The 26,657-nt window shown below is 39.9% G+C and overlaps 1 protein-coding gene across 6 annotated transcripts in view; it reads right to left on the reverse strand.

Annotated features, from left to right (window-relative positions):
- Positions 1-1,166: 1,166 nt before the first annotated feature.
- CSNK1G1 (casein kinase 1 gamma 1) overlaps positions 1,167-26,657 on the reverse strand; it is a 147,645-nt gene continuing 122,154 nt past the window's right edge. For 4 of the 6 annotated variants that reach the window (XM_016141084.2, XM_036217974.1, XM_036217977.1 and 1 more), the window contains 3 exons: positions 23,055-23,165; positions 14,281-14,387; positions 1,167-7,098 (listed from right to left, as the gene is read on the reverse strand). In XM_016141084.2, the coding sequence (XP_015996570.1) occupies positions 7,044-7,098; positions 14,281-14,387; positions 23,055-23,165 (273 nt within the window). In that variant the 3' untranslated portion in view covers positions 1,167-7,043. Of the gene's footprint in view, positions 7,099-14,280; positions 14,388-23,054; positions 23,166-26,657 lie in introns of those variants that run through there. The other 2 variants (XM_016141087.2, XR_004950020.1) reach the window with 2 other exon arrangements.

The following is a 26,657-nucleotide window of genomic DNA, read 5'->3' on the forward strand; positions in this document are numbered from 1 at the left end:
TACATGGTGTCCTAGTCTACAACATACATACTTAAGTACTGGGAGCCTTAAAAATCCCCCGAAATAAAAATTACGTCTTCCCCAAACTTCGACCTATGACTTTAATAAACATCTTTAATTTTCAAAGATTAAAGTTATGTAAATTTCTGGTCTTCACAGCTCAGATTGTAGGTAGGCATAGCTCCATTTCCATAGTTGAATTCTGCAGTTTGGTCTTTATTTGAGGTGCTGACCTGAGTTTGAAGTTATGCATGGCCACTGGCATTAACTTGCCCTTCCTTACACTGAGATCACTGCAGGCAAGCTGCAGAGTTTCAACAGACAGTTCTCTCACACGTGACATTTGCTTTTCTAATCCTCACACCTCAATCCAGACCACCTCTACTAGGTGGAGATTCTTCTAGATAAAACTGTTGCGCTGACAAAGATGAACTTCCAAACAATCTCCCTCCACTTAATTTTTTTGGTCAAGCCTCTTTCCCTGCTCACTGGTCTCACACTGCTCATAACCACCGAGAAAAATGTTTACCAAACTGTTTTCAAAGTAGCCTTCTCCACATGAATAGCTAAGGGTGAATAGCTAACGGTAAAATGGCATAAAAGCAGCCGTCTCCTTACCCAACCCCACCCCTTTTGAAAGAAAAAAAAAAAAAGCTTGAGATGTTCTCAATGTGAAGTTTTTTGTTTCATAATTGTAACCATTTTTTCCACTCTTACTTACCTACCAGTGGGGGGAAAAAAATTAGGTAGTAATTGAGGAATAACAGAAAAAATTGAACCAGCCAACCATGCCTGGATAGGCAGTCATTTTTGTGGAAAATACATGCCCGTGATTTTGTATTACACATCACAGTTATATCTTCTCTCTGTATAGGTGTTCCTCATTAGTAGAGAATTATAAAGCTACTATTTCAAAGTTGTTCCACAACTTTGGAACTAGTCTGTGAGTGTCGAGTGTCCAAATTCTGCCAGGATTATTTAAAGTGACCCATCCACAAGGCAAGGCAGGCAATGTGCAACCCAAAGGGATGAAGCAAGAATGCTAAGGTATCAGGCACTATTTTCATTTACTGGAGGATTGAATCACATCAAAGTTAGTCCTAGCCAGATTGTTAATTACAAATGAGCCAGGGGAGATTAAACCTGGACAAACCAACCAAACAAAATTAGCCAAGAAAGGTAAGACATTTTATTTTACATACAAAAAGGGTGCAAACTGAGTCCTTTCCTCCCAAATTGGGGGAAGAGGTATACTTAAAGATCACATTTGTGTTTTCCATGGTGCCCTAGGAAATGGACTACTTTGAGACAACATATCAAGACTTATTTCCCATTTTCTCCAAAGAAGGCTACTTCCTCTGCACAGGAGTTTTTCCTACTGGTGTTACAAATCTCTCCTGGAGGAACCATTTCAAATACACTTGAAATTGACATTCATGTTTAAAAATACTACAAATTTCATTTTCACAGCTGAGCTTTGTGACCAGTGCCAGGGTTTATGAAACATTACATCACCTAAAACAAAAGGTTTAAAAAAAAAAAAAAGGCATTGAACAATGATCAGACACCATCCACACATCAATTAAAACTGATTTCCACAGCTGATTTATATATTATCTAGTCTTAAAAAATTGCAATCAACAACCCAATATCTCTTTAAAAGTACAATGGGAAGATTTAAGAAACAGACAAAATAATAATAAATTAGAGCATATAATTAATATATCCAATAAGGATTGATGGATCAACATTATTTTCTTTTGGGGGGTTGTAATATTTTTGGTTTCATCTCTATCTTTTCTGCTGTTTACTCTTCTGCTTGATAAATGGGGCTCATTCCCAGAGCCAGCTTGCTGTGACACTAATTTGAGAAGCTCCCTTGTTACTTGTTTACTTCCTAGAATATTCAGGAACACATGGACCCAGCAGCCTGGGCTAGGTTTTTATGGAAGTGAAATGCACACAGATGAGCACACACATACTCACAGGCATACAAATGCATTCATAAATACCCATCTGTAAATATATTTCCCCCCAAAGAAATGGCTCATCTTTCCTGAGACACTGCTAACAGACTGGTAAGCCTCTTAAAAAGCTTCTGGTGCAGGGCTGGCCTGGGATTTGGTCTGGAGCTCATGAAGAGGAACACTGGAAATGTCACTGAAGGAGGGGACTTGAGGGGAAGAGGCAGTCAGGACAGCTGTCCCCTTGTGTTACTGGGACGACTGCACTGCATCCCCATTTATTACCATGGATAACTCTCTGCTCTGAGACTTTGAAGGTGATGATGGCACCAGAAAGATGATTGTGAGGAATAAAGAAAACAAAAGAAATTTTGTCCATAAAACTGAGGTTTCTTTAAAACATCAAGTTTGGTAACCGGACTAGAAATATATGGAATACACATTCACTTTTCCTTGGTAAGCTGATCCACAAATACTGGAGTGGACTTCCTGGTTGCTTTTTGAGGAAATATGTCAACTACTACTGTCTATATCCAGGGAACCTACTTACTATTTTGACTACAATGAAGAAACCTGTTCTTTTGCACTTAGTCACCTGCAAAAGGAGTTAGGGAAAACATGTTTTTAAGATTGCTTAAATGACCAAAGACTTTCAAGATTCCTTATTTGTGGCTAAAACACTGCTCAAAACTCTATAAACCCTTAGAAGAGCCATAGTTTCCTCTTTTTCTTAAACAAATACAAAATCGTCACCCTCCCGCCCTCCCCCCCTAAAAAAAATTAAAACCCAAGGAAACAAAACCATAGGAATCCCATTTTGATTCCTACTGACCCATCACTAAGACTGGGAGTCACTGTCCATCAACCTCTAGATGGGATTTTTCTGGAGCCGCCAAAAGCAAGAACCCCAGAGACAAGTGCCTGTTGCTCACTTGGCCAATCCAGATGGGTTACATAGTTATCCTGGAATTCATCTGCCTACCTTGGGTCAATGGTGGGGGTGGTGGCAGTGGACTGACAAAGGCAATGTTGGCTGTATGGCGCTGCAAACTTCCAATCTGAGAAACTGGCCCTAACGTGGTGGCTCTGACACTGAAGATAATGCTGTCAGGGCAAGTCACTGGGAATGGAAAACTGGTTTAAATATGAAGATGGAAGAGGTGACCGAGATACAGGAGGCATGTGGACTTGGGAGAGATGCATCAGAAGAAAGATCAAGTTCTTTTGAGAAGATGCTTTCTACACTGCCATGAAAGTACTTATTTTTGAAAAATGCAGGCCACGCTTGCTCACTGGGAGGGGGAACAGGGTTCTATCTTTTGCATAAAAGAAGTTAAGGCTATGATCTTTAGTAATCACTCTGACATAACATTACCAGCAATGCATATCTAACATTACAAGTGATTACTAACACTGATAATCAACACTGAATATGTACTACCAGTGTACATTTCCAGTGAACTAAGTCAGAAGTTACTTTAGAGGTAACAGATGCCTCTTCTGGCTAATGGCAGGGGCTGTTTCTATGTACTTGGAGTTCACTGAGAATTAACGGGTGTTCAACACTTCTACTGGAAACCTCAGGATCCTGCTGTCTCCAGTCGCCCCTGTATTCCAAAGTGAAATGGAGCTTTAACTGGAGGCCGACCTAGTCACCTGACTTGTACCTTCCTAGACAGACCTCAAATAGCAGGAGAGTGTTAATTAAGGCAGTCATAAAAACACACTGGCTGCTGGCACACTCTGCCCACCCCTGCAGAACAGTCTGGAGTGAGATCACTGGGAAACACCAAGGTAGGCATAGCGAGTGATCAAACCTTATGTGCTTAGACTTCACAGACTCAAGTCATGCTCTGGTCACAAAAAAGGACCCGTTATACTTTGGTGGATTCCTGCCCTGCTTGCTTCAATCTGCTCAGGATGTAATGCCTGAAGGATTGCAGGGCTTGGGAGAACTCCTAATGGTATTGTTGTTATTGTTGTTTTAATGAACAGGTGCTGTTACTGCTTAATGCTAACTCAGAAACAACTGCATCAATCCCAAAGAAAAAGATCCCTAGACATCATGGTTGTGAAATGGAGAGAACTCGAAATCTACAGAGCAAGTGGATTTGGGTGAGTGGTGGGTGGAGGAAATACTCAACCCCAAGGACCTGGCTGAGGCACACAGCTAAGCAACTATACCAAGCAACAGAGCTGAGGAGGGGGCCCTGATGTGTTGGTGGGGATGGAACTGATAGCCAAATTACTCCTTACGTACTCATTTTTTTAATGTTAAAGACTCTCTCAGGGGTCTGGGACCACTCCGGAGTGCCAATGGCCCTGGGAGGATCACTATTACTCTGCATGCCAGATGAACCTGGGGCTCTTGAAAATCAAATATCTAGTAAGAGATTTGGGGAGGCAGTGAGGGAAAACTGCATTAAGGAGGACCCCCCGCCCCCAAACTACTCAGGTTCAAACCTTCAAGAGCTAGCCTTTAAAAAATATAAGACCTAAAAAGAGTCACAAATCCAGCTGCAAGGGGGCTTGCCCTGCAGCCAAGCTGGTCACTGCCTTTGCTTTTCTGTGGAAGCGGGGGGTGGGGGGGTGGGGGGGTGGGGGGTGGGGAGGCACTTAATGGGCTATGGAGTGCCAAGAGGCCCCAGACTCTGCCACCATTTCCCCTTGCCCTCCCTTGAGAGGCAAGACTTTTTCTATACGGGGATGAGGAAGTAAACAATTCTGTACAGGAAGTTAGAGTTACCCCCAAACCAACTGAGAAACTACATAAGTTTCCGTGATTATGCCTTAACCGCTAGGCAATGTCAGGGAAACAAACACCAATATTCAAAATCCTCGTGGGAAGGGGTGTGACACTGCATCTCCCAGCCACTCGGTTCTGTGCACGAGAAAATTTCTTTTAAAGAAATGGAAGATTATAATCTTTACAAAAAGTAAGCAAGTTCTAAGCCAGTGAAGTGGTATTTCCTAGCCAAAAACTGATGGAACAGGGGAAGCGCAGTAACTGTTTCATGCTACTGCTGCTATTTCTGCGCCATGAAAGATACACCAAGGGAAATGCCAACCACCAGAAAGTGTCCTCACACCCTCTAGTCCAGAACACAACCCTACACCTCAAGTCAGGGGCCATGATTTCTGTGTTCGTTCCCAAAACCACCAGACTAAGTCACCAGCCATTGTCCTCCATGGTTATCTTTACTCCTAGATATAGGACCTCACTCCCTAATGTAAATAATCCTTTCTTCTCTATCGCTTCTGGAACAAGAGGTCACTGTTTGTTAGCCACTGAACTCAAATGAAAATCAAGAAGATTAACTCCATACATTAACAACTTTTTAAGCAGTGAATGCGGAACCAAGACCCTTCATGGTAGTATGCGGGGCGACTCCACCACGAGCGGGGGGAGGCGGAGAGTGCACTGGGAGAACATGCTCTGGACGCACGGCCACCTTATCTGGAAGAAGTCTATGTCCAACAGAGAAGATAATCTCAGAGCTTTCGTTTCATTCTCCTTTCCCCTGGAAATTTTCCAGCACCAACCAATCTTACCCTCCGGTTCACTACAGCCCACGTTCTAAGTCCTAAGCCTGCAGCTGTGGACCTACTGGGAAAAAATTCGCAGGTGTTGGGTTTCAGATAAGGCAGGCCAGCCCAAATGCTATAACTCAAATATTGGGGCAGAAAGTAAACTCCAATTTTATTTCCTGGCCCTATGATGCCTAGTTCTGAGGTTCCTTTGGCAGTTGAAAGGCAAGTTCACTTTCCTCCTCTTTTTGTCCACTAGTGGCAATATGGTGGCGGCTGTTTCATCACTAATTTTTTCCCCCAAGTCACTAAAGAAGTCACATGGCTATCTAGTTGGAAGTCCCTGGCAGTGGAGGAAACGGATGTTTCAGACTTTTTTTTTCGTTTAGTATCTCCTTCTCTGGGATGAACTGTCTCTCCTGGTCACAGTCTGGCTTGGCTGGCTCATCCCATGTACTGGAGAGCCGGGTTGTCCACACTCCAAGTTGATGAGGTCAAGAGGCTCTGGTAAGGACATTCTTCAGTAGCTGAGAAGATGAATGAAAATTCAAGTATGTTTCCTTGCCAACCTGAGTGTTCACTCAGAATGACACAGGGTTTGGCTTCTTCTCTTCTGGGTGCTGCAGACGCAACTCTCTCCATTGAGAATGTCCTCTGGACCCATGTTCTCTGAATGGCTTGGCTGGCCCCATCCCCCTCAAACAGAAAAAAAGTAAAACTCCCAATATAACCAGACACAATATGCATCTGCCATGTTTTCTGTTAAAAAAACAAAAACAAAAAACTAAAAGTGCAATAAAGTCAGTTTTTTTTTTTCCTTTGCTCAGAACAATCTGCATTGTCCTACTACTGACTGAAGAGCAGGGTTTGCTTGTCAAGAAAGCTAAGAATGCCAACACACGGGGACAGTAGACTGCAGATTGCTTACAGTTTGTGTCCTACAGTGTAAATTCACAGGAGGGAGGAAGGGAGTAACCTGCACCCCGTGACCAGCTGGGGATGGAGGCTGTGCAGGCACAGAGGAAGAGGGAGCCATACTGCCAGATACGTCTGGTAGGTGGAGAAGATTCTTCTCTTAGCTCGGGCCTGCCACCTTCCTCCTACTTCCTTGGCCACACCCCCAGCCTGTAGCTCCTTCAGCAGACAAAGCCTTCACCGCACTAGCTTTTTTGCTGGAGAAGACTGAGGGTGGGCCAAGAACCAGGAGTAAACTAAGGGGAGGGAAGAAAATAGTAGTCCTTGAGTTTTTGTGAATGACACCTTCACTGTAAACAATAGGAAGGAGAGTCAACCAGGTGGCCCCAAGGGCAAGCAGTGGAGGAGCAGCAGCTCTGGGACCTGCTCAGAGCCGTAGGCAGGGTGGGGACAGCCACTGACCCACTGGGCCCTGGCTGCCCACACTGGCTCCTTCTGGGGGCATCTGTTTTCTTCTTTTTGGTTTGGATCTCCACCCTCCCCCACAGAGGAGTCCTTTCCAATGAGAAATGGCAGGAGCTGCAGGTGCAATCGAGTCAGAGTCCCCAGGGCCTGAGGACTCCTGGGAGGCACTGGTCACTTGTGGCGCTGAGCAGTCTTCTTCCTTTTCCTCTTAAAGAAACAGCAGCACCTGGAGCACAAGAACACTGCAAGTCAGTGGGAGAGGCCTGCAGCTTCCGACAGACTTCTGCCTGCATCTGCTCATTGCAGGGGGTAGAATTTCTCCCTGGCACCCACCCACAGGGCCACCCACCATCTACAGTGCACAAACTGGAGGCAGTGGGAAGTGTCTTCCAGGAAAACTAAGGGAAATAGTTGCTTCATTTCAATCTGTAGCTACCAAACCCAATTATCAAAATGCTGCAGGCTAGACAGCACAGTGGCAAGCATTTATGGAAGACGAAAAGGCTTTATTTCCTAGTCTAACACCCAACCCAGATGCATTGCCGTTATCTGGAACCAAAGCTGGGGGTCCTCAGGGATGCATTATGAATAGCCCACACTGTCTGACCCCTGACACAGAAGGCAACATTATTTAATGCATCTTTAGTCATCATTGGGTATGAAGGCTAAACTAAGGCAAACAAACCCCATGAAAAGTACAATGTTTGGAACTCTAAGAGGACCTCATGATGCTACCAATGAAGGATTAAGGTCTCTCTATCCCCAACCCCACCCTCACCCAGCTACCTGGAGCAGGCAGGAGAGGCCCCGAATCTTAATAAGAACTTTGAGCCCAGATCTCCTGACTGAAATTACCACAGCTCACTCTTCATTTGGAGAGGATCAATGCCACAGCCCAGGAGCTGAGCACCAGGAGGCTCCGGTGGCAAGGTGCTTCTCAACTTAGCTTCCTGACACTGCTACTGCTGGGTTATAGGACTGGCTCTGTTTTGGGTAGCAGTTGGGGACTGCTCCTTTCATGAGCCCTCCAAATGCTGCCTCCTGGGCAACAGCTACAGCTTTGGCACATCCCTAAGCCTGAGTAACCCCTCCTTACTCTTGCCTTTGGAATCGAAAACACCTCTTCTCAAACAGTGACTAGTCCAGAAGGGGGGGATGAAGGCTGTGGTATGGCTGGTGCAAATGATATGTCCTTTCCAGGGAGATGACACATGGGAAATGAGAATGTGAGGGGCAGAAGGTAGTAGATGAGTCAAAAATGCCAGGTGATGGAAGGGAGTCAAGCTGGAAATACAGCTCAGATTTGCTGGACCCTTGAAAGAAAAGCTTTACTGAGAACACTATCTTTGGGATCTCTTACCCAATCCTTCCAGGTTTAATGCCAGGAAAATAAAGAACTATTGCTTACTTCCTATACCCTAAAGTTCTCCACTGCAGCTAAGATTCTTTTCGTCAGATCCCTCGATATTCCTACACTCATATGGATTAGTTATTAAAAATTTAAAGGAAGTTTCTTAGAAAGAAAAAATAGACACTTACAGAGACAATGATGGCTCTAATCATATCTGAACAAATCAAACATGGAGATTTTGTAAACAGGGGATTCTTAAGAGGGTCTAAGGATTTTCTAACTGTATCAATGACATTTGTAAAATACTACTAATGGGTGTGAATATAGCTACTAAACAAAACGTCATGGGTATTTGAAGACTGAGTACATTTTTTTTCTTCTTTTTGCGGCAATTTATCCAAGAATGGCTTTTTAAAAAAATACATTCTTTTAAATAAAAATGACCGACACTTTCAATTCTTTAAATCAGTCCTCAACGGAATACCTGGGGAAGGATTCAAGAAAAAAAAAAAAAGTCTTTTTCTGTACACATGCTTTAGAAAACAGACATTTTCCAAGTTTAATGTCCTGAAATTAATACGAAACAAGGCAAATTAAATCTCATGGGAGCAATAATATTTCAATAGTTACCTGTTAACCATGGCTTTCAAAGGAATCATTAATATTTAAGCCAATTTCTACTCTTAACTGTTTTCAGAGGAGCTAAGATGATGATTTTGTATTTTTAAGAGCAATATAAAAATGTATGAAATGCTGTTTTAGTCCATTTCAAATGACACAACTCCTCTTTTACCTCCTCCAAGGCAAGGCATAAGAATTAACATCTGCTTACAAGAATATCATACCCTGATATGCAATGTTGAATTCACCTGCCTGGAGGAGAGTATGAGCTGTGGCTTACAGCCCTAGGTTAATTTTTGCTGGTTACTGTAGTTAAAGCTTCAGCAGTAGCAGAAACTTTTAATAATTCTACCCACAAGAAAACAGAATCCACAATCTGCTCTTCTACTCTTTGGTTTCCATGGTGACTACCAGCAGCAGGACCTGTTAAACCTGGTCAAACCCAGACCAGCCACTGACTGACTTCATACTGACATCTTAATATCAGAAGAGAATGAAGGCAAGTGATGGGCCCTTCCTGTGTCTTCGGTTTCCTCCCAGATGATTCTTTGATTGGATGACCAGAAATTCTTAACATGCTGGACTGAGAAATTGATCTAGTCTCCCTACGCACAAGCCATGAAATGTTCTTCCCCCAGGCCTTTGAGCCATTTATTTCTTTTTCCACATTGCTCTCTTACTATGGCCTGGCTCTCTCCCCTCAGCTATTCTTTGCTATCCTTCTCTCCTTTGCTGTACTTGTTCATTTTTCCCTTGCTCTAATACCTGGCTCAAGACCCACAGTATCCATGCAGTCTTCCTTGAGCATCCTACCCACAGTGATCTCTCAAGGGACAATGACATAAGTGTCCTGGGGAACTACTTGTCCTTTCAAGTATGTATATCCTATCTCTCTAGTGAGATGGTACTTAAGCTCTTTGGGGAAGAGAAGGCCTTGGGACTTCCTAGAGTTCCAAGCACTGAGCTGGATGAGCACACAGTAAACCCTGAATCTGCAGTCAGGATCACATGACTGACATCTCACAGGAAAAACTAGACCACACAATGTCAGGTTACACAGACACATGTTTGCTAAACAAATAGGCCCAATGTATTCCTCAATACTACAAAACTACAAATTCTATCTGCATAAAACCCAATTGTTAACTTCAGTACATCCCTGTCCTTGGGGAAACCCTGTAGGCAACCTGACTTAGGGTTCAGAAACCAGTGCTCAACCCAAATAAGTGAAGACAAATAGAAACAAGGTAGTTATAGAATCCAGCAGGCTGTTATCACCACAAATAGGACCTCATGCATGCAGATAACATGAGAGAGTTAACAGTTCCAGACTGCAATAGACCAACTAGTTCAGGAGCACCTGGAAGGTCATAGGCAGTGTCCAAGAAGATAGCTGTGGAAGGGGCTCTGTCTTACAGCAAGAATGTGCCTCACCAAATGTGGATTCTTTAGGCCTTCCCCTACTCTATACTTCATGTTGTTCCTAAGAATGCATTCAAGGAATCTGGAAGAGAGGCTCCAATCTCATTGGCCAAGTCAGCCCTTGGCCCACTATATGCTCTTACAGGAAGTCAAAAAAAAAAGTCAATAAATGGAAACAAACAAACGAACAAACCCAACAACAACAACAAAAACCCAAACAACATGTTCAACTCTCCCACAAGAAAGAGCTGTCTTTTTTTGAGACTCATATTCTACAGATGGAGGAACCAGCTGAATCAAAAAGAAAAGTCACAGGTTTTTCCAAAGCAGCTTATTTCTAGGTTAGAGACCAAGCTGCAGAATGTGAGATTATCTGGTAACAACTGTCCTTGAGGTTCTGAGGAATAATCTAAACAACTCGTATAGTAATCTTGTCCTTAGCCCTGTCCCTCTCTATCTGATAACATCTGGTCATATTAATTTGGGAAAAAATTCACTCGGCTAAAAATAGATACTTTTGGATAGTGTGGGATATTATTTTGACAGGAGGAAGCATTGATGAGGTGGGTTTGAAAAGAAAGAAGGAACAGATTAATTCCTAGGTACAGGCTTGCCCCATCCCCACCTTGTGGATCTAGTTTCCTGCTCTGGGTGGTTATGGCACAAGGTGGCATATGAAAGCCATTCAGTGTTCCTAAGGCATTTTGCTTGGCTTTGCCAATCCCAGCCTAGTCTGGTCCGCTCCCCTAGCATGTGGACTGGAGAGAGGGACTCACCACATGTTGAGCATTTTCAGGCAGCTACAGAGTGTGTAAAGAGAAAAACACAGAAAGGAAGAGAGAGAGAAAGAGAGAGATATTAGTCCACAGAGGTGAGATGGAAGCGACTCCCTGTGAGCCATGCAAACATGCAGAATGTTGTGTCTGTGTTTAGTTTCTTCTTCTGTCAAGGTAGGGTGAGTAGGCTCTGGCCACTTGGTCCCCACACTAAAGTGGAAGGGGCAGACACCTGATGGAAGCATCAAGGTGGGAGCTGGATCTTAGTGAGGGGTAAGGAAAAACAGAAAGAAAGCTGGGGGATGCGCCAGGGTGGGCTTTTCTGGGCACCATCCAGGAAGGTAGCAGGAGAAAGAGCAAATGATCCTGCCTGTAAGAATTCAATCAAGCACCAAGGCCCAGCCATTTTGGTCCCCACATGAAGTCTTACTGTGCATTTTGTTAAGCTACCCTTCCAACTATTCTGAGAGAAACAGAAGTCCCTAGCCTTTCTATAAATCCAACCTGCCTGACCAAAGCAGCCAGCAGTTAGCTCTTCCTCTAAAGGGGGAAAAAAAGGCTTAAGAGACACTTTATCTTATAGAAGATGACTCAGAGAGAGGAGGGTCACTGCTCTGGATTAAGGGCCTAAATCCATTCTTGTTAATTTTCAGGGGAAATGAGGTCCACATTTGCTAATTTATAGCTAAAGCCAATGGATAACCGAAAATTCTTGTTCCCCCATAACAAAAGTCACCCCAAAAGCTCCCTCACTATTCTTCCAACCATACTCAGATAAGTACATTGTACTATAGCTAGAGAAAAAGGGAAGTTAGATATTCATTTTGTGTAGAACGAAAATCAAGACCCTGTTATTTCTCTCCTCCTTTACACAAAACACACTGGGCGAGAAACCCAAAAATGAAAGCTTAGAAGTGACGTCTTCACACAGTCTCCCCAGTACCCTAGCTGAATCTTAATATAGACAACAGCTCCCTTTTTCTCACAAGCAGACTGCAAGGGCAAATGGCATCACAGCTACATGCAATGAAGGGTTGTTTGGGATGCCTCGTGCTTCTCTAGCTGTGACTTCTTCCCATGAAAATGATCAAGCAGGTGGACACATGGCTCTGCCTTACTCTCTTCCATACGAGCAGAAGGCCAAGAAGAAAAACACATGACTGTGCTCTGACAGTTTCCTGGGCAAGATGGATTGGTGGCTCACGAAACCACTAGGCAATGAGCACATAAAATGCTCTAAGCTATAAGCTTTTGGATGACATTTAGTCAAATACAATTGCTCCCCTTTAGTTTCTACATCTTTAAGAAGGCCCAAATCTGGAACTGGTGGCCAAGAGGCAGAGTGGTCCCTTTTCGCTAAATGGGGAGACTTTAAACTCTCTTTACATTCTAGAGTTTAGATTATACCAGGACAGAATACACCAGATTAAAATTTTTGTGAATGGCCCCCTATCTTACACACAAGACACAAACATCACACTCACATACACGATTACTGTGCACATTTACCAAAATGAAATGAGATGAATGAGTTTAAAAGATAAACGTGTATAGGGCATATTATAAGATTAAAGCCCATTCAATCTTGGTATTCAAAGCATCAAAATTATTAAGACCAGAGATAAACTTCTAGCCTTCAAAGTAATAGCCATGATGGTGAATTACAAGTGAGCTGGGGGTGAAAATGGGCATAGCTACCTTTCAAGCCCAGGCAATGTTTGGATCAGACCACACCTAGTGCAGTGGTTCCCAACTCTGGCTATACATTTGAGTCACCTGAACTTTACAAAATTCTTGAAGCTCAGACCATATCCCAGATAAATTAAATCAGCAGCTCTGGGGCCAAGATTCAGAAATTTGTATTTATAATAAGCCCCAGATGACTCCAAAGTATAGACAAGGTCAAGAACCAATAGGAAAGGAGTACCACATCATTTATTTGGGAGAATAAAAACTCCCCCTGCCCTCCTTATATATTAGGGCCTTATATAAACAGGGAGAAGAGCATCTGAAGCCACCCACAGTCAGCAGCAGGGAAGCAACAGGACAGAGTCCGAGTCATCCTCAGTTGCTTTTTATCTAATGGGTCAGAATCCTCAAGTTCTGGCTTTCTAAGGAAAGGACCTCTTGAAAGCAAAGTGAGCCCATCATAAAGATGGGCAGCAGAGGGAAAATCATGCAAAGTGTGTCTGGAAGGAAGAAGAATGCAGGTTTTGTCTGGCTTTTTACCACCTTATTATCAAGAGGTATAAGCTTGTTCTGGCTTGCATTTAGGTTCTTTGGGGGGCTCAAGAGACCACTTAGGAGAGAGTATCACTATAAATATATTGCCTGCTTCTGAGAACAGGGTGCTGGGCTAGCCTGAATGTTCTCAGTTTATAAGAAAAATATGCATGTCAGGCTTGGCAACAGTTACTGATTTGTAAAGGACTTCTCTCTCGCTACCTCCTGTGTTCTTGTAGGTTAAATCTGGATCTGAATTTGGGATGTGGAAAAAAGGGAAAGAAGTATGGAAATGCTGCTTTTGCAGTAAAATCAGCAGTTATTTCACCTTCTACCCCATATTCTAAGAGTTTAAACACAGACCATGCAGAGAGCACCAAGGGGCCGGTGGTATGAACAGGGCAAGACATTCACATGCAAGAGAAGCAAGAAAGGGAGTGTGATAACCTCCTTACCCTCTTGGGATTGGTATAGTTTCCTCTCCTTCCCAAGACCCTTTCACTAATAGGTGCAGAGATTCTTCTTCTTGCCTGACTTATCTGAATCTCTGAATCCAGAATCATTTAAGTGAGAACGAAATGGCGTTGAAGCCCTCGCTTCAGGACTATATGGAGAGTGGTTAGTCAAGAACCAGAAACTTAATGCTGTTAGCATAGAGCATGGCTGAAATAAGCAGATTCTTCTCTGAGTCCCATAGGAAGCAAGAAGCTCCAGAGCCCCAAGGGGCTCATGACAAATATGTATTGTAGGTATTCTATCTATCGTGATTCTTTTCAGTCACTATGTCTTTTGCGTTATGTGGACTAGAGAAATGATTGTCTTCCCAGAAATCACAGCTGAAGAAGGGTAGCAGCAGCCTTATGGTACCATGCAAAAAATAAAATGGTCAAAAGAAGAAAGCTGTGGACACAAGCATGAGGAATTCAGTCTGAGATGAGCAGCACACAGAGAGGAAGAGACGGAGAAAAGATTTTTCAACCTATGACTCAAGAATCCCCTTGAAAGATGAACGTACTTAGCTTCCTCCACTACCTCCACCTCGGCGTGAGCAGTGATTGGTGCATTGGAGTGGGCTCCCGTGGGGTCATCAACATTCAGCTCTCCATTGGTTGAACTCACCACCTGAAACAGAAAGCAGAGTGTGACAGACACCCTGGCAAGAGGAGCCTCCTGCCAGCGCCAGAGAGGATCACTAAGGGATATCTGGTCTCTAGGTTAGGTACTAGCTAGGCAGTGCATGGAATGTTTGTTTTCCTGGGTTAAGGGGCCAATCGTCTTGGTTTAGGGAAGGTTCCCAGATCCTATCATGTGAGAACTCAAAATTCAATCATGTGCTCATATAATAATAACTTCCATACTGAACACCTACTCTGTGTCAGGCACTGTGCTACACTGTGTGTGTGTAAATTTAATCCTCACAAAAATCCTATGAAAGATGTCATATTACTCTTAATTCTACTTTTCTTAGTTTATTATACTATAATTATAAAAAGACTCAGGGATGATATTAAAAAAATTCTAAAAAGAAAATCATTAGTGGGCATCAGAAACTATAAGCAATCACACTTTCCTTCAAAAATTTCTTCATGGCTTTGACCACTGGTTTGAAGTTACTCAAATAACAAGACTGCCACGTCCTCTCTGCTGAGAGGGCAGACGGTAAGGAAACGCTTCCCCTTGGAAGACCAGTCTTATTTCAACAACCTTTATTTCAGGTTCAGTGTCATCCCATGTCTCACTGATGGTCCCCGAATTGTAACTGAAGGCTCTCACTCCTGTCATCTGTTAATGTGGACCCGATCAGGCTTCTCTTGCTTGTGCAGCTGCTTCTGCCAACTGGTTTCATTTGCAGCACATGATTCCTGTTTATGTGGGTGCTGGGGAGTGAGACAAGGGACCCCGCTGGATAAACCACTCTGCTGTTAAAGATCTTGGCTGAAACATGGGAGAGAACCACAAAATAGAATAAATGGTTCGGATATCATATGCCCTTGGGTAAGTAACTTCATCTATTTGAGACTGTTTCTTACAGGCTGATGTGAGAATTACACAAGAGAATGTATAAGACAGTGTCTAGAACAATGCCTGGTGCACAATAATGGAGACAGCATAGCACAGTAAATAAGAAATGGGCTCCAGACTTGGTCAGCCCTGGTTCGAACCCTAGATCCACCACTTACTTGCTGTGGGTCCTTGGGCAAGGTTTTCAATCTTGCTGTGCCTGAGCTTCCTAAACTAAAATGGGGAAACAATACTGCTTACCTAATTGGGTTACTATGTAGACTCCACAGAAAGTGCCATGGTACATGGCAATAGCTCAATAAATGTTCATATTACTGTTACTCTCCCTCCACAGATGTTTATTCTTATCTCCCTCTAGATCTGGGGTCCTCATCAGCAGTTAATTTGCAGAAATTTCCTGCACAGTCATAAAGAGGAAGGTGGGAGGAAATACTTAGTATAAAGGAGTCTTTGGGAATATTTATTCAAAGAGGAAAGAACAGACAAGGTGACTACTACTTACTTGTAGTCTATGCCCATCATTATTTCTAAACCAGAAATATGTATTGTCCTTATTAATACATGCTTTAAAAAAATTAAAACAATGCTAATAGAGTAAATGAAACCTACAACATTAAATTTAGACTTACCAGAGAGAGACCCCAATTTCTGCTAGTGATCAAATTTAGCATCTCTGGTTAATGAAACCACGTGATATTATCTATTTCTTGACACAATATAATTAATACTATATAACATTATTTATGTAGTATTCTTGCAGGAAAGAAAAGGTTTCATGTGAACCTAAGAATGATGGAAAGAAACTGACAAATCCAAAATGTGGGACATTCTATAGGACAAGACTGGCCTCTTCAAAAAAGACATGTCTTAAAAAAATATTTTGTTAAGACAGGGTGACTTTTAATATAGATTAAAAGAGATTAAGAATTAAGAGACTAAGATATTAAAAGAGACTGAAGAAGCATGACAACCAAATGCAATGCATTTTGGAGACAATTGAGAGAAATAAGATATTATGAGATTATTATTAATTTTCTTAGATTTGACAGTGGTATTGCTGGTTACATGAGAGGATGCTGTTCTTAACAGATGCAGGCTGAAGTATTTTGAGATAAAATTTAATGATGACTGTAACTCATGTTCAAATGGTTTGGCAAATATTCCCCAGCTCCTAACACACAGACTTAAAGCAAATATGGCAAAATCTTAATAATTCATTAGTGTAGGTTAAGGATATACATAGGTTCATTGCATCCCTCCACCTCAACTTTTTTGCAGATTTGAAAATTTCAAAATAAAAAGTTAGGAAAAAACCAGCAAAAAATAAAAGGTAGAGGAGAGAGGGTTTACACAATAGAATGGAGAACCACAGCTCCTGATGCTAATGCTGTCCTGTGAATTTCCTCAGCCTACATTTGCTTCTTGTGGGCACATTCTAGCGGCACACTAGAGATAATGCTGTAAGTTCATTCTATAAGCACGAGAGTGGAGAAATCAAAGTAAGTTTCTTAATGAACTCAGCAACTGGATAAGATGTTAAATTAAATGTCTTGGCCTTTACCAATATGAACAAAGGAGGAGTAAGCATCACCACTGTGAATTACCTGGTGACTTTAGGTCATTGTGCCTGCTCACAGAGTTTCACACGTTTCATACTCTCTAATTTCTCCTCGCTATGAACTGCCACTTGGCCCACAAGGAATGTCCTTGGACAACAGAAGGAAAGGGTTATCTAAATTTTACAAACTAGACATCTTGCTTGTATCAATGAGAATCTGGTCTCAAATGAATCAGGCACAAGTGGGAACCTTAACATCAGTTGTCTAACCTTAAACTTAACTGCACCTAAAATAATACACTTGGAATCAATCTGGGCTGTTTAGAGCATTCACTTAATTATTTCAGGATGAAAGTACAGTTTGTCAAATCATTGACTTGCTGCCTAGATGTGCAGTGGAACAAACACTAATATAGGTGGCCAATGAGCTGGATTTCAGGCTTAGCTCTACCACAATATCCTTTGTGAGCCCTGGTTTCTAATTCTGTAAGACTATGCCTCATAATATTAAGTTAAATACAACGATGTCTAGGAAAGCAACTTGAAAAATTATAAAGAACCTTAATAATGTAATGAGTTATTAGTATTTTAAACAATACCATTTTTATCTTTTCTATTGAAATTTTTAAGTATAATTTCATTAAAAAAATAAGCTTTATTTGTATACCTGGAATACTGACATTTATTTTGCTGTAATCACTATTAAAATTAATTCCATATTCCTCTGTCTATATCACACAAAAACAAATTATTAATATCTTACAGGATTATCTGTGAAAGAGACTAAGGTGAAGTACTATTTTGAACTTTAGTCCTTAACTATTGGTAACATTCCTTTTGAGAATCTCAAAACTTTGAGTTCTTAATTCCAGTTTTCGAAAAATTAATATGAAGAAAATCAGAGCTGTGTACCAAAGGAAGAAGTACTTTAGCTGATAATCAACATTTCAATCTTATTTCTCACAACTAACATATTTGGCTTCTCTACCTTTAAAATGGAAATAATACTGACTTCAACAAGAATTGTAAATAATTAACAATTATTTACAAATTATAAAGTTTTAATTATAAAACTTTATAATTTGTAAATAATCATAAATTATTGTAATTACAATAATTTTAAATTTTAAATAGTTAAAATTATAAAGTTTTGAGCAAATATTAGCTAAATGCTAAATGTCATTCCTAAGTCTTATGCCCTTCCTTGGTCCTAGATATTTCTAGATATTTCCTATATGTTTTAAAATTTAAACAACTTTAGAGTCATCTTTTTGAAAGAGAAAAATATACTGCCTTCTTGAATTTGGGCCTTCCACATGTGGAAGATCTGTGGAAATACTGGAAGGATAGGAACCATAGAGACCTGCCCATTAAATAGGTTGGAATGAGAGTGTCCAAGTGCCTTATCAGAGCAAACTTCTCATCTCAGAGTTCTGCACTCCCTACCAGGTCATGGTATCTGCAGGTCATAAAGGTTAGGCCAAGCGTGGTTTGACCATATTACCTTTGGGAAATGAGACAACTCAGAAATATGTGGTCATCTGTTGTGCTAGAAATAGTACTACTGCTTTGGTTTGCAAAAAGCATAGCCTTTATGAGTTTATACAAATTGGGGCTAAAATCAAAGAAATAGATATAGTGAGAAGCAGCAGAGCTTAACATAATACTAGGGAAATGACACAACTGCCTGCCCCCTACTCAAATGTCAAAAAACCTAGTATAATTTAGTTTATTGAGAGTCGAGGGAGGTTGCATTTGTCAAAAGTGCTGCCAGAAACTCCAACTGGCCCCAGTTCTAAACTAAAGACAACCCCTCACAGTGGACAACAGAATATACTGTTCAAATGAGCACCCGTGTGTCCTAGGAACACAAATCTACTCAACTAAACTGTAACTGACTATGAAGTGTTTCCCTTTTAAAATTGTTTCATATCTTTTTCTTCTATTTACAAAGTAAGTCTGTTTATAGTAAAAAGAAAAACAACAACAAAACATTAAAATATATATATATATATATATATATATATATATATATATATATATATATATATATATATATAAAAGCATAAGTTTCCAGCAACATCATCACGTGGAAATAGCTAGTGGGAAATTCAGTATACATTCCTTGAGGATAAAGGTATTTAAAATATTTATGTAAAGGGGCAAACAGTATATTAGGCTCTGTAGGCTATAGAGTCTGTGCAAAACTACCCAGCCCTGCCACTGCAGCAGGAACGTAGACAATATGTAAATAAATGAGTGTGATTGTGTTCTAATAAAATTTTATTTACAAAAACAGGCAGAAGGTGGAATTTGGTCCACTGGTTGAGTCTGTCCATGCTACTCTACATAGTTCCTTTTTTTCTGCATACACTAATATATATGTGCTTATGTTTATTCTCCTTCATACATATTTGAAAATAAATTTTAAAAAAGACAAATTTTAGATAGTGCTTTACAATTTGCTTTCTCCACAACACATCTTGGACAGTCTCATGATACCCAGAGATCTCTCTCTCTCCACTGCGCAGAAGTATTATATTTTTTTAGTTAATGTGGAACTGATGAACAGTTAGTTGACTCTGATTTTCTGGTATTTGAAACAAGCCAGCAATAAACATTCTAGAACTGAACTGTCTAATACGGTAGCTACTAGGCATATGTGGCTACTAAGTACTTAAAAAGTGTAAAATACATCTAGATTTCAAAGACTTAGTTAAAAAGAAAAAGATAAAATATCTCTAATATTTTTAATACTGACTACACATTGAACTATTTTAGATATACTGGGTTATATATATTATTAAAGTTAGTTTGATCTTTTTCTTTTTGCTTTTTAATGTGACTACTAGAAAATTTTAAATGGCAAATTTCAGTCCTATTTCTTTTAACAGCCTTGTTGTAGAACATATATCTTTAGTATCTGTGCATTTATGAGGGATATATATCTAAAACTAAATTCATTGATCACAAAGTGTAGAGTTTTAAGATCTTAACTGATATTGACAAATTATCCTCCAAAATAGTTGCAATTCACATTTCAATAATAGTAGATAGGTCATTACTAAACTTACACATTTTTTTACAGATGTGATAGACAAAAAATAATGTATCTACATGTATATGTATTTTTAATCATTAGGTTTTATTTTTATCTGAGTTATGTAAGCACACTGTGTAAAGAATCAAATATTTCTCCAAGGATCGTTAGGAAAAACAGCAGTCTCTTTCCCCAATAGCACCATTTCCCATTTCTTGATAGCTGATTCTCTTGTTTTTTACCTACATATCTCTGAATAACATGAATCTTCAGTCGTCATCTTTGTCATTATATTCACCATTTCCCATCTATCCGTTCTGCCATTATAATTTATTTTGTAATTTTGACTAGATCAAAATTGTTAGTGTTGGCATTAAGACTAGTAAAAGCTATTTACAGCTGTGCATGCAGTATAGCAAGGTTATTTTTCTTTCCCTATATAACTGGTTATTTTCCTTGGAATTAATTATCTTTTAAAATTTATTTTTACTTTGCTTTTTATACATTAGTTAATAATCACTAATTCTAACCAAACCCTGTCATTTATCTAAACAGCTACTATCAAGATATTCTGATATACTGGTGTCCTAGTCAATTTATCATTTTGGTTAAACCTGCTCACAAAGCCTCCTGACCACCTCTATTTGGGACAGGCTGTCCTCTTCTATTGGCATACAGCTGTTATCCTGGGATCCCTAACTTTACTATTATACTGGGGAGTCCCTTTACTTCTCTCCTGTGTTCAATCTTTTGTTTCCTAGGTCCCATATAGTCCTCTTACTTAATTTATTCACTCATTTTCATAGTGCACATCTTCTTGTAGCTTCATAAGAAAGGGTGCATGAGAAGTAAAATTTTTGACACCAGATTCTTGCGAATATCTCTATTCTACAGTCCAACCAGAATGACAGTTTGGCTGCGTACAGAATTCTAGGTTGGAAATAATTTCCCCTCAGAATTTTGAAAGCATTGTTCATTGACTTCTAGCTTCTAGTATTGCCGTTCATAAATCTGAAGCTATACCATAATTCTGATCCCTTCTTTACATATGACTGTCTTCTCTTTCTGGAAGCTTGAAGGATCTTCTCTTTGTCTTCAGTAGTTTGAAATTTCACAACGCTGTACCTTGGTATGGTTCTATCATCCATTATAGTGGGTCCTTTTGATCTGGAAACAAGTCTATGAGTTCTGATAAATTGTTTTGTTAATGATTTCCTCCCTTCTACTGTCTCTGTTCGCTCTCTGGAACTCCCATTATTTAGAAATTGGACCTCCTGGACTCTCCTTAAATCTTATATTGTTTTCTCCTATTTTCATCTCTCTCTCTTTACTTTTTGGGAGACTTCCTCATAGTTTTATCTTCTAAGCTATTGAGTTTAAAATTAAAATATAATTTTGTTTATTACATTTTTACTTTTTAGGTATTTTGTTTGTTTGTTTGTTCTTAAGAGTGTTCCTCTTTAAAAACAGCATCCTGTCTTTGCTCCAGAGTTGCAGTATCTTCTGTCTCTGAGGATATTAATAATGAGGTATTTTTTGTTGCTGTTGTTTGCTTTGGTCTTTCTTAATAAAGGCTTTCCTCAGAAATCTGAGAATCCTTGATTTGTTTGCTCACATTTAAAAGCAGGAGATTGCAAAGTTAAGTGGCACTTTGAGTACAGGGGCAGGACTTTTAAAGTACAGATCTTACTGCGGAATGACCTAGTTGGGCCATTTCATTAGGGAAACCCTCTTGTCAGTATGCTAAGATGTTTTCTTTATGGAATGGTCAGATTCCCCAGAAACAACTCAGTCTCCTGCCTGGAAGTACCTATTTGGCTATCAGCATTCAGAAGCACTAAATGGGTAAAGCAGGCAGTCAATACACATACATTCATTTGATCTCCCTTTTTTCAGGCTAGTATTCTGCCCCAAATGTGACCCTCTATTTTGCCTTTTCCAATGAATAAATCTTTTGCTGGGGAGGGAGGAGAACATCTAGGATCTCTGGCTTTAATTAAGCAGACTTTTAACCAATCTTCTTTCTTTTAGCGCATGCCCTCCACATCCACCTACTCCTTATAGAACGCCAACTTCTGAGTCTTTTGGGGATTCCCCAGTATAAACAGAGTCTCAGCTTTCCCTTCTGTTGGCTCAGGATTCAGTTTTCTTGAGACTACTAAGTCATTTAATAATCACCCATCTACTTTCCAGCTTTCAACATTTTGTTGCTGTTGCCTCCTCTTTTGCTTCTTCCATCCTTATATAGATTTATGCCTTTAAAAAATCTCTTTACTATTATTTTTGTGTTGTTTCAGGAGGGGTGAGAGTACATCTGTGTGTTCAATTCATCATTTTTACCTCGATGCTCCTATGAGGTTTTTACAGGGCCAAACCTATCTCCCAAATTCCTGTGAATAACATGATCTTCAGTGAATCACTCCATGTGAATGCATGTCCTAGACAACCAGACCTACTGAGATGCATTTCTATGTGCACGAGGTTTGTCTACCCCTTTATAAGAATTTCTGTTTGGTAGTTCTGGGTTCACTTGTATACCTCAAATGGTGGTGTCACCTACTAGTATGAGAAAAATATTTATGTTAAGATTATTAAAACAGTGACATACAAGAAAAGAGACGCAAGTACTTCAGAAATAATTCTCTAAGACCATACTTACTCCAGCAGAAAAAAGAAATAGCCCAACTTCTTGGGTACCTACACAGAAACAGTTGACTTGGACTAATTAACATTCTCACCTTATGCACTAAGGCATATATCATCATGGAATGAGCGATATATGCAGTCTTCTGGTCAAAAAATACTTAATTTTATACACATTTCAGGTCTTTACAATTCACAGATTTGACACTAACACATTTCCACTTTGACATTATTTTTATAGCTTATCATGAGCGAATCAAGGTTGTAAGACTAGTTTAAGCAGAAATCAGTATCAGAAATTACAGGAACGTTTCTTTGTCAATGACAACAACGAGCAATCTTTCTACAAGTGACTCTTACAAGTCCACATAGGCAGAAAATCAGCACACAGATATTCAGTTATCTATAGGAGCACCTTGACCTTGCTCTAAATTTCTATTCTAAAGGAACCTGAGTTTCAGAGCAAGCCAACATTCTACTAGCCAAGCTGGAAAGGCCAGGAAAAGGCAATAAAGGCAGTAAGTACCTGCACTGATCCCCCATGGCGGTCTGCAGCCAAGTGAGACGTCAGGTATGAGGTATTGGTCTGCCGGCTGGGCTGGATTTCCCATTCTCCTCGGCGCTCTGACGATGCAGTCTGCTCAGGCATTAGGAAGCATGAGAGCAAGATACGGAAGGAAAGGTGAAGCAACAGCAAGCAATAACAAAATCAAGTACATTAGTGTCCCTGAGGGTTTTGTTTTCATTTTGGATTTTAAATTAACTACTGCAAAGCACCGAGAAAAAGTTAGCTTGGCTACATTAATTTCAGCCTAATGAGCCAATACATGACAGTCTACAGCACACTATCCTGACTTAGACACAGAAGAAAAAAAAAATCACCAAAAGAGGGGACAAAGCCATCGAAGGCTAAAATCACCTTTTAGCTTCCAAATTAGTAAAATTTCAGTAGCTACTAAGCAGACTAAATTCAGAATGTTAAGATTGTTGAACAAAGGAACAATCATACTTACAAATCATTTTACTGATTAAAGATCTATCTAAGCAGTCAATACAGAAAATTCCTAGCATTAGGAATGAAGATAATATGCCTTTACCTGAAATAGGGAGCCCACTACTCTCAACATAAACCTCCATGAGACTTTCAACTAAGAGGAAATGAGCAGTGACGGTGGCTGGAATATGCTTTCTTAGCTAAAAGAATGAACAAAGTATCTCTTCAAACCAGGTTCACAGGTCAAGAATATGAAAAGATGGGGAAAAAATAAGGCCACAGTGTTTTCCAATTCCTCTAGCTAACATCCTCTAGTCCAGAATTAGAAAACGTTTAGATATGACCACTATGAATTATTTCTTCTAGAAAGCAAAAGGCAGATCTTTTCCCAGCAAAAGCAGGGCTTTCAGTTCAAACCCTTTTTGGGTTCTGCTTTCACCTTTGCTGTCATTCAGGCTTTCTTCACTCCTTTTTTACCTGTTTTTTAGATCTCACACTATTCTGATCTTGCTCATATGTGATTTTTGTTCTGAAGAATCTGTTTAGGTGCCTCTTCCCCGTACCAGATGGCTAAGGAGGTGTTAACATCATGATGCTCAGCTGTAACAGTCCTAAGGCGCTACAAAAATGAAAAATGAGGCGTTGGAGAGGCAGCAACGAGGGATTAGTAAATCAAATTTTAATTGCTGCTGATATAAACAGCAGCAGGGGTTGGGATGTAATATTGCTGCTCTGCATGAAACCAGTAAAGATGCTATAAATCTTAGAAATGTTCACAGCTATAAATGTTGTATTCTATAAAAAAAAAGGAAGAGTGAAGTAGTGGTTTGAGGCTTCATGTTCACTCTCCCCCTTCTGTTGACAAGAGTTGTTTAATGCTCATCTACATCACCAAAATAGCTTTCTTTTTTTAAAAAAAGGCCTCATGCATCAGCTACAACTTACGTATCTTTATTAATGGAATATGAAGTCGCATGGGAAACAGCACTATAAAGGGTCCTGGCCATGTTTCCTGATGTCCCTCAGGGAATGAGCACATTCTCTAAAAAGGCAGCTGTATTAACTTGCTTGCTACATACTCTTACAAAAGAGGGTCTGATTTTATATTGCTAGTCACATTCAAGAGAATCAAAGCTACCCCAAAAATATCTCCCTCCCATTATTTCTGCCAGCAGAATTTCAGATGTTTCATTTTCCAAATAAGACTGGTTTATAACATAATCATAACAATTTTATATAACTTATTGATAGTATCCATACCCTCAGAGCACTTAATCTCATTTATTCTCACTACTATAGATTTAAGGATAAATGTATTCTAATATTATTAAGTACTATCTATAACTGATATCTATCAGTGATAGCTTCTTTAGTTCTTGCTAGGACTTTTTGATTTTTTTTTTATATTTAAGTAGAATATTTAAGCTCCTAAACTACAGAACTGTAAGTTCTCAAAAATTTTAAATGCTTAAAAATATTCAGCCATTTATAAGCCATTCGGTGTTGAGTTCTATGATTACGTGTTCAATGCGATTACTTCTTTCGTGAATGCTTTTTTGCCCTTGTTTTTAAAGCAGATAAAATTTAAAATGGCAAGAAATGCACATAAAAACTCACATACTTTTAAGCTTAACAAAACACTAGACGGTTGATCAACTATTATTTCCATTTTACTGAAATATATCTCAGAAGTCTGGTTTGATGCTACTATCTGATTCACAGGGCTGTGTATTTGTTTATATTCATTCTAGCTAAATAAATAATTTGTTGGAATAATTGAGATTTTTGTCCTAATAGTTTTGTTCTAATGAAAATAGCGAGACTTTTTCAAAGGCCTAGAAGTTACTCTATCTCCATGCTCAAGTAATGTGCCACTTACCTTTTAAAGAGAGAAAAATGTTAACATTCCTGATTGCTTCATAAATGCTCTCACCGTGACAAAGGAAAAACATACTATACTATACCACTACCTTCCGATGCCTTCTATGTGCATTGAAAGCAATAAAACTACGGGACAAACGTGAACCGCGTATGTTAGGTTTATTATTTCAGGAATTACTTTTCATCATAATGCTAAGCTCTACGACTATTCTTTTCTGGAATTTAAGGGCTTGGACTTACACCTAAAAGTTGATGTAGTAGAAAGGGTCATCTGCCAGTTTTAGAAAGTGAGTGCTTAGGAGCTCAATCGAACCAAGGAATGTTGACAACTACAGCATTCTGCGAGTGTACCTTCCCCTGAAAGGTATTCTAGGCAATGCTGTGTACACAGGGTTATGATTAGGCATGATCAGCACAGGAACTAGTTATGCTAAGCAACTAGTAGAAGAAATTGGCATGTGAACCCTTCTCTCTCAAAGATCACTCATGCACACGTGTCTATCTAAAAGGCTAATAGGAGCATCCATGAGTAGAAAAGTCATTCAGCAAAGTCAATTCCTCTGCATTACTTGAAAAGCAAAGGTCCACCTGGAGTGTGTAAATCCCCAAAGGTAGAAGCAGGAATCTCAAGCAGTGGGAATTCCTTGGGGGAACACTTTATAATCTTCAGTTTTGATTGTATGACCTGCGTGGAAATGCTTGGTTTACTATCCAGTAGGTGAGTGTGGAAATGAGGAAGCAGCAATCCCACAGAGCAAAGGCAAAGCTAACAAAAAATACTTGAGGAAAACACAGAAGCCTGGTATAAAAAGTCAAAACCAGCACCTAGGCCTAGGGTAGAGGAAACAAATATCTCCCAGCAGTCATTTGGCAGGTATTAATGGATAAACAGTGGGGAGAACATTAATAAGAGGACAGGTAAATACAGTCTGAAAACCCCTCAGATACTATCCCATCTATGGCTAGAAAATTATTTCAAATTCTTATTGAAGATAAGTTACTGTTCTGAAGCAAAAGGCAGGTAAACATCTTTCTCCAGGTGTAGCAAACAAATCCCCAAATCCTATTCTTCAAAGTTATTTTAAAAACTTAATGCCGATTATAGTCACAAAGAACTTTATCCATTTCACTTTATATCTCCCCAAATACTTTAAAAGTTGCCATCTCTACAGAACATTATGGCCTCCCATGTCAGTATTCCAGGCCTCATTATAGAGTCTTCAACTATAACAATAATAGAGACTGGATAGTATC

Source organism: Rousettus aegyptiacus, unplaced genomic scaffold, assembly GCF_014176215.1.
Source record: "Rousettus aegyptiacus isolate mRouAeg1 unplaced genomic scaffold, mRouAeg1.p scaffold_m13_p_3, whole genome shotgun sequence".
Classification (NCBI taxonomy): Eukaryota; Metazoa; Chordata; class Mammalia; order Chiroptera; family Pteropodidae; genus Rousettus; species Rousettus aegyptiacus.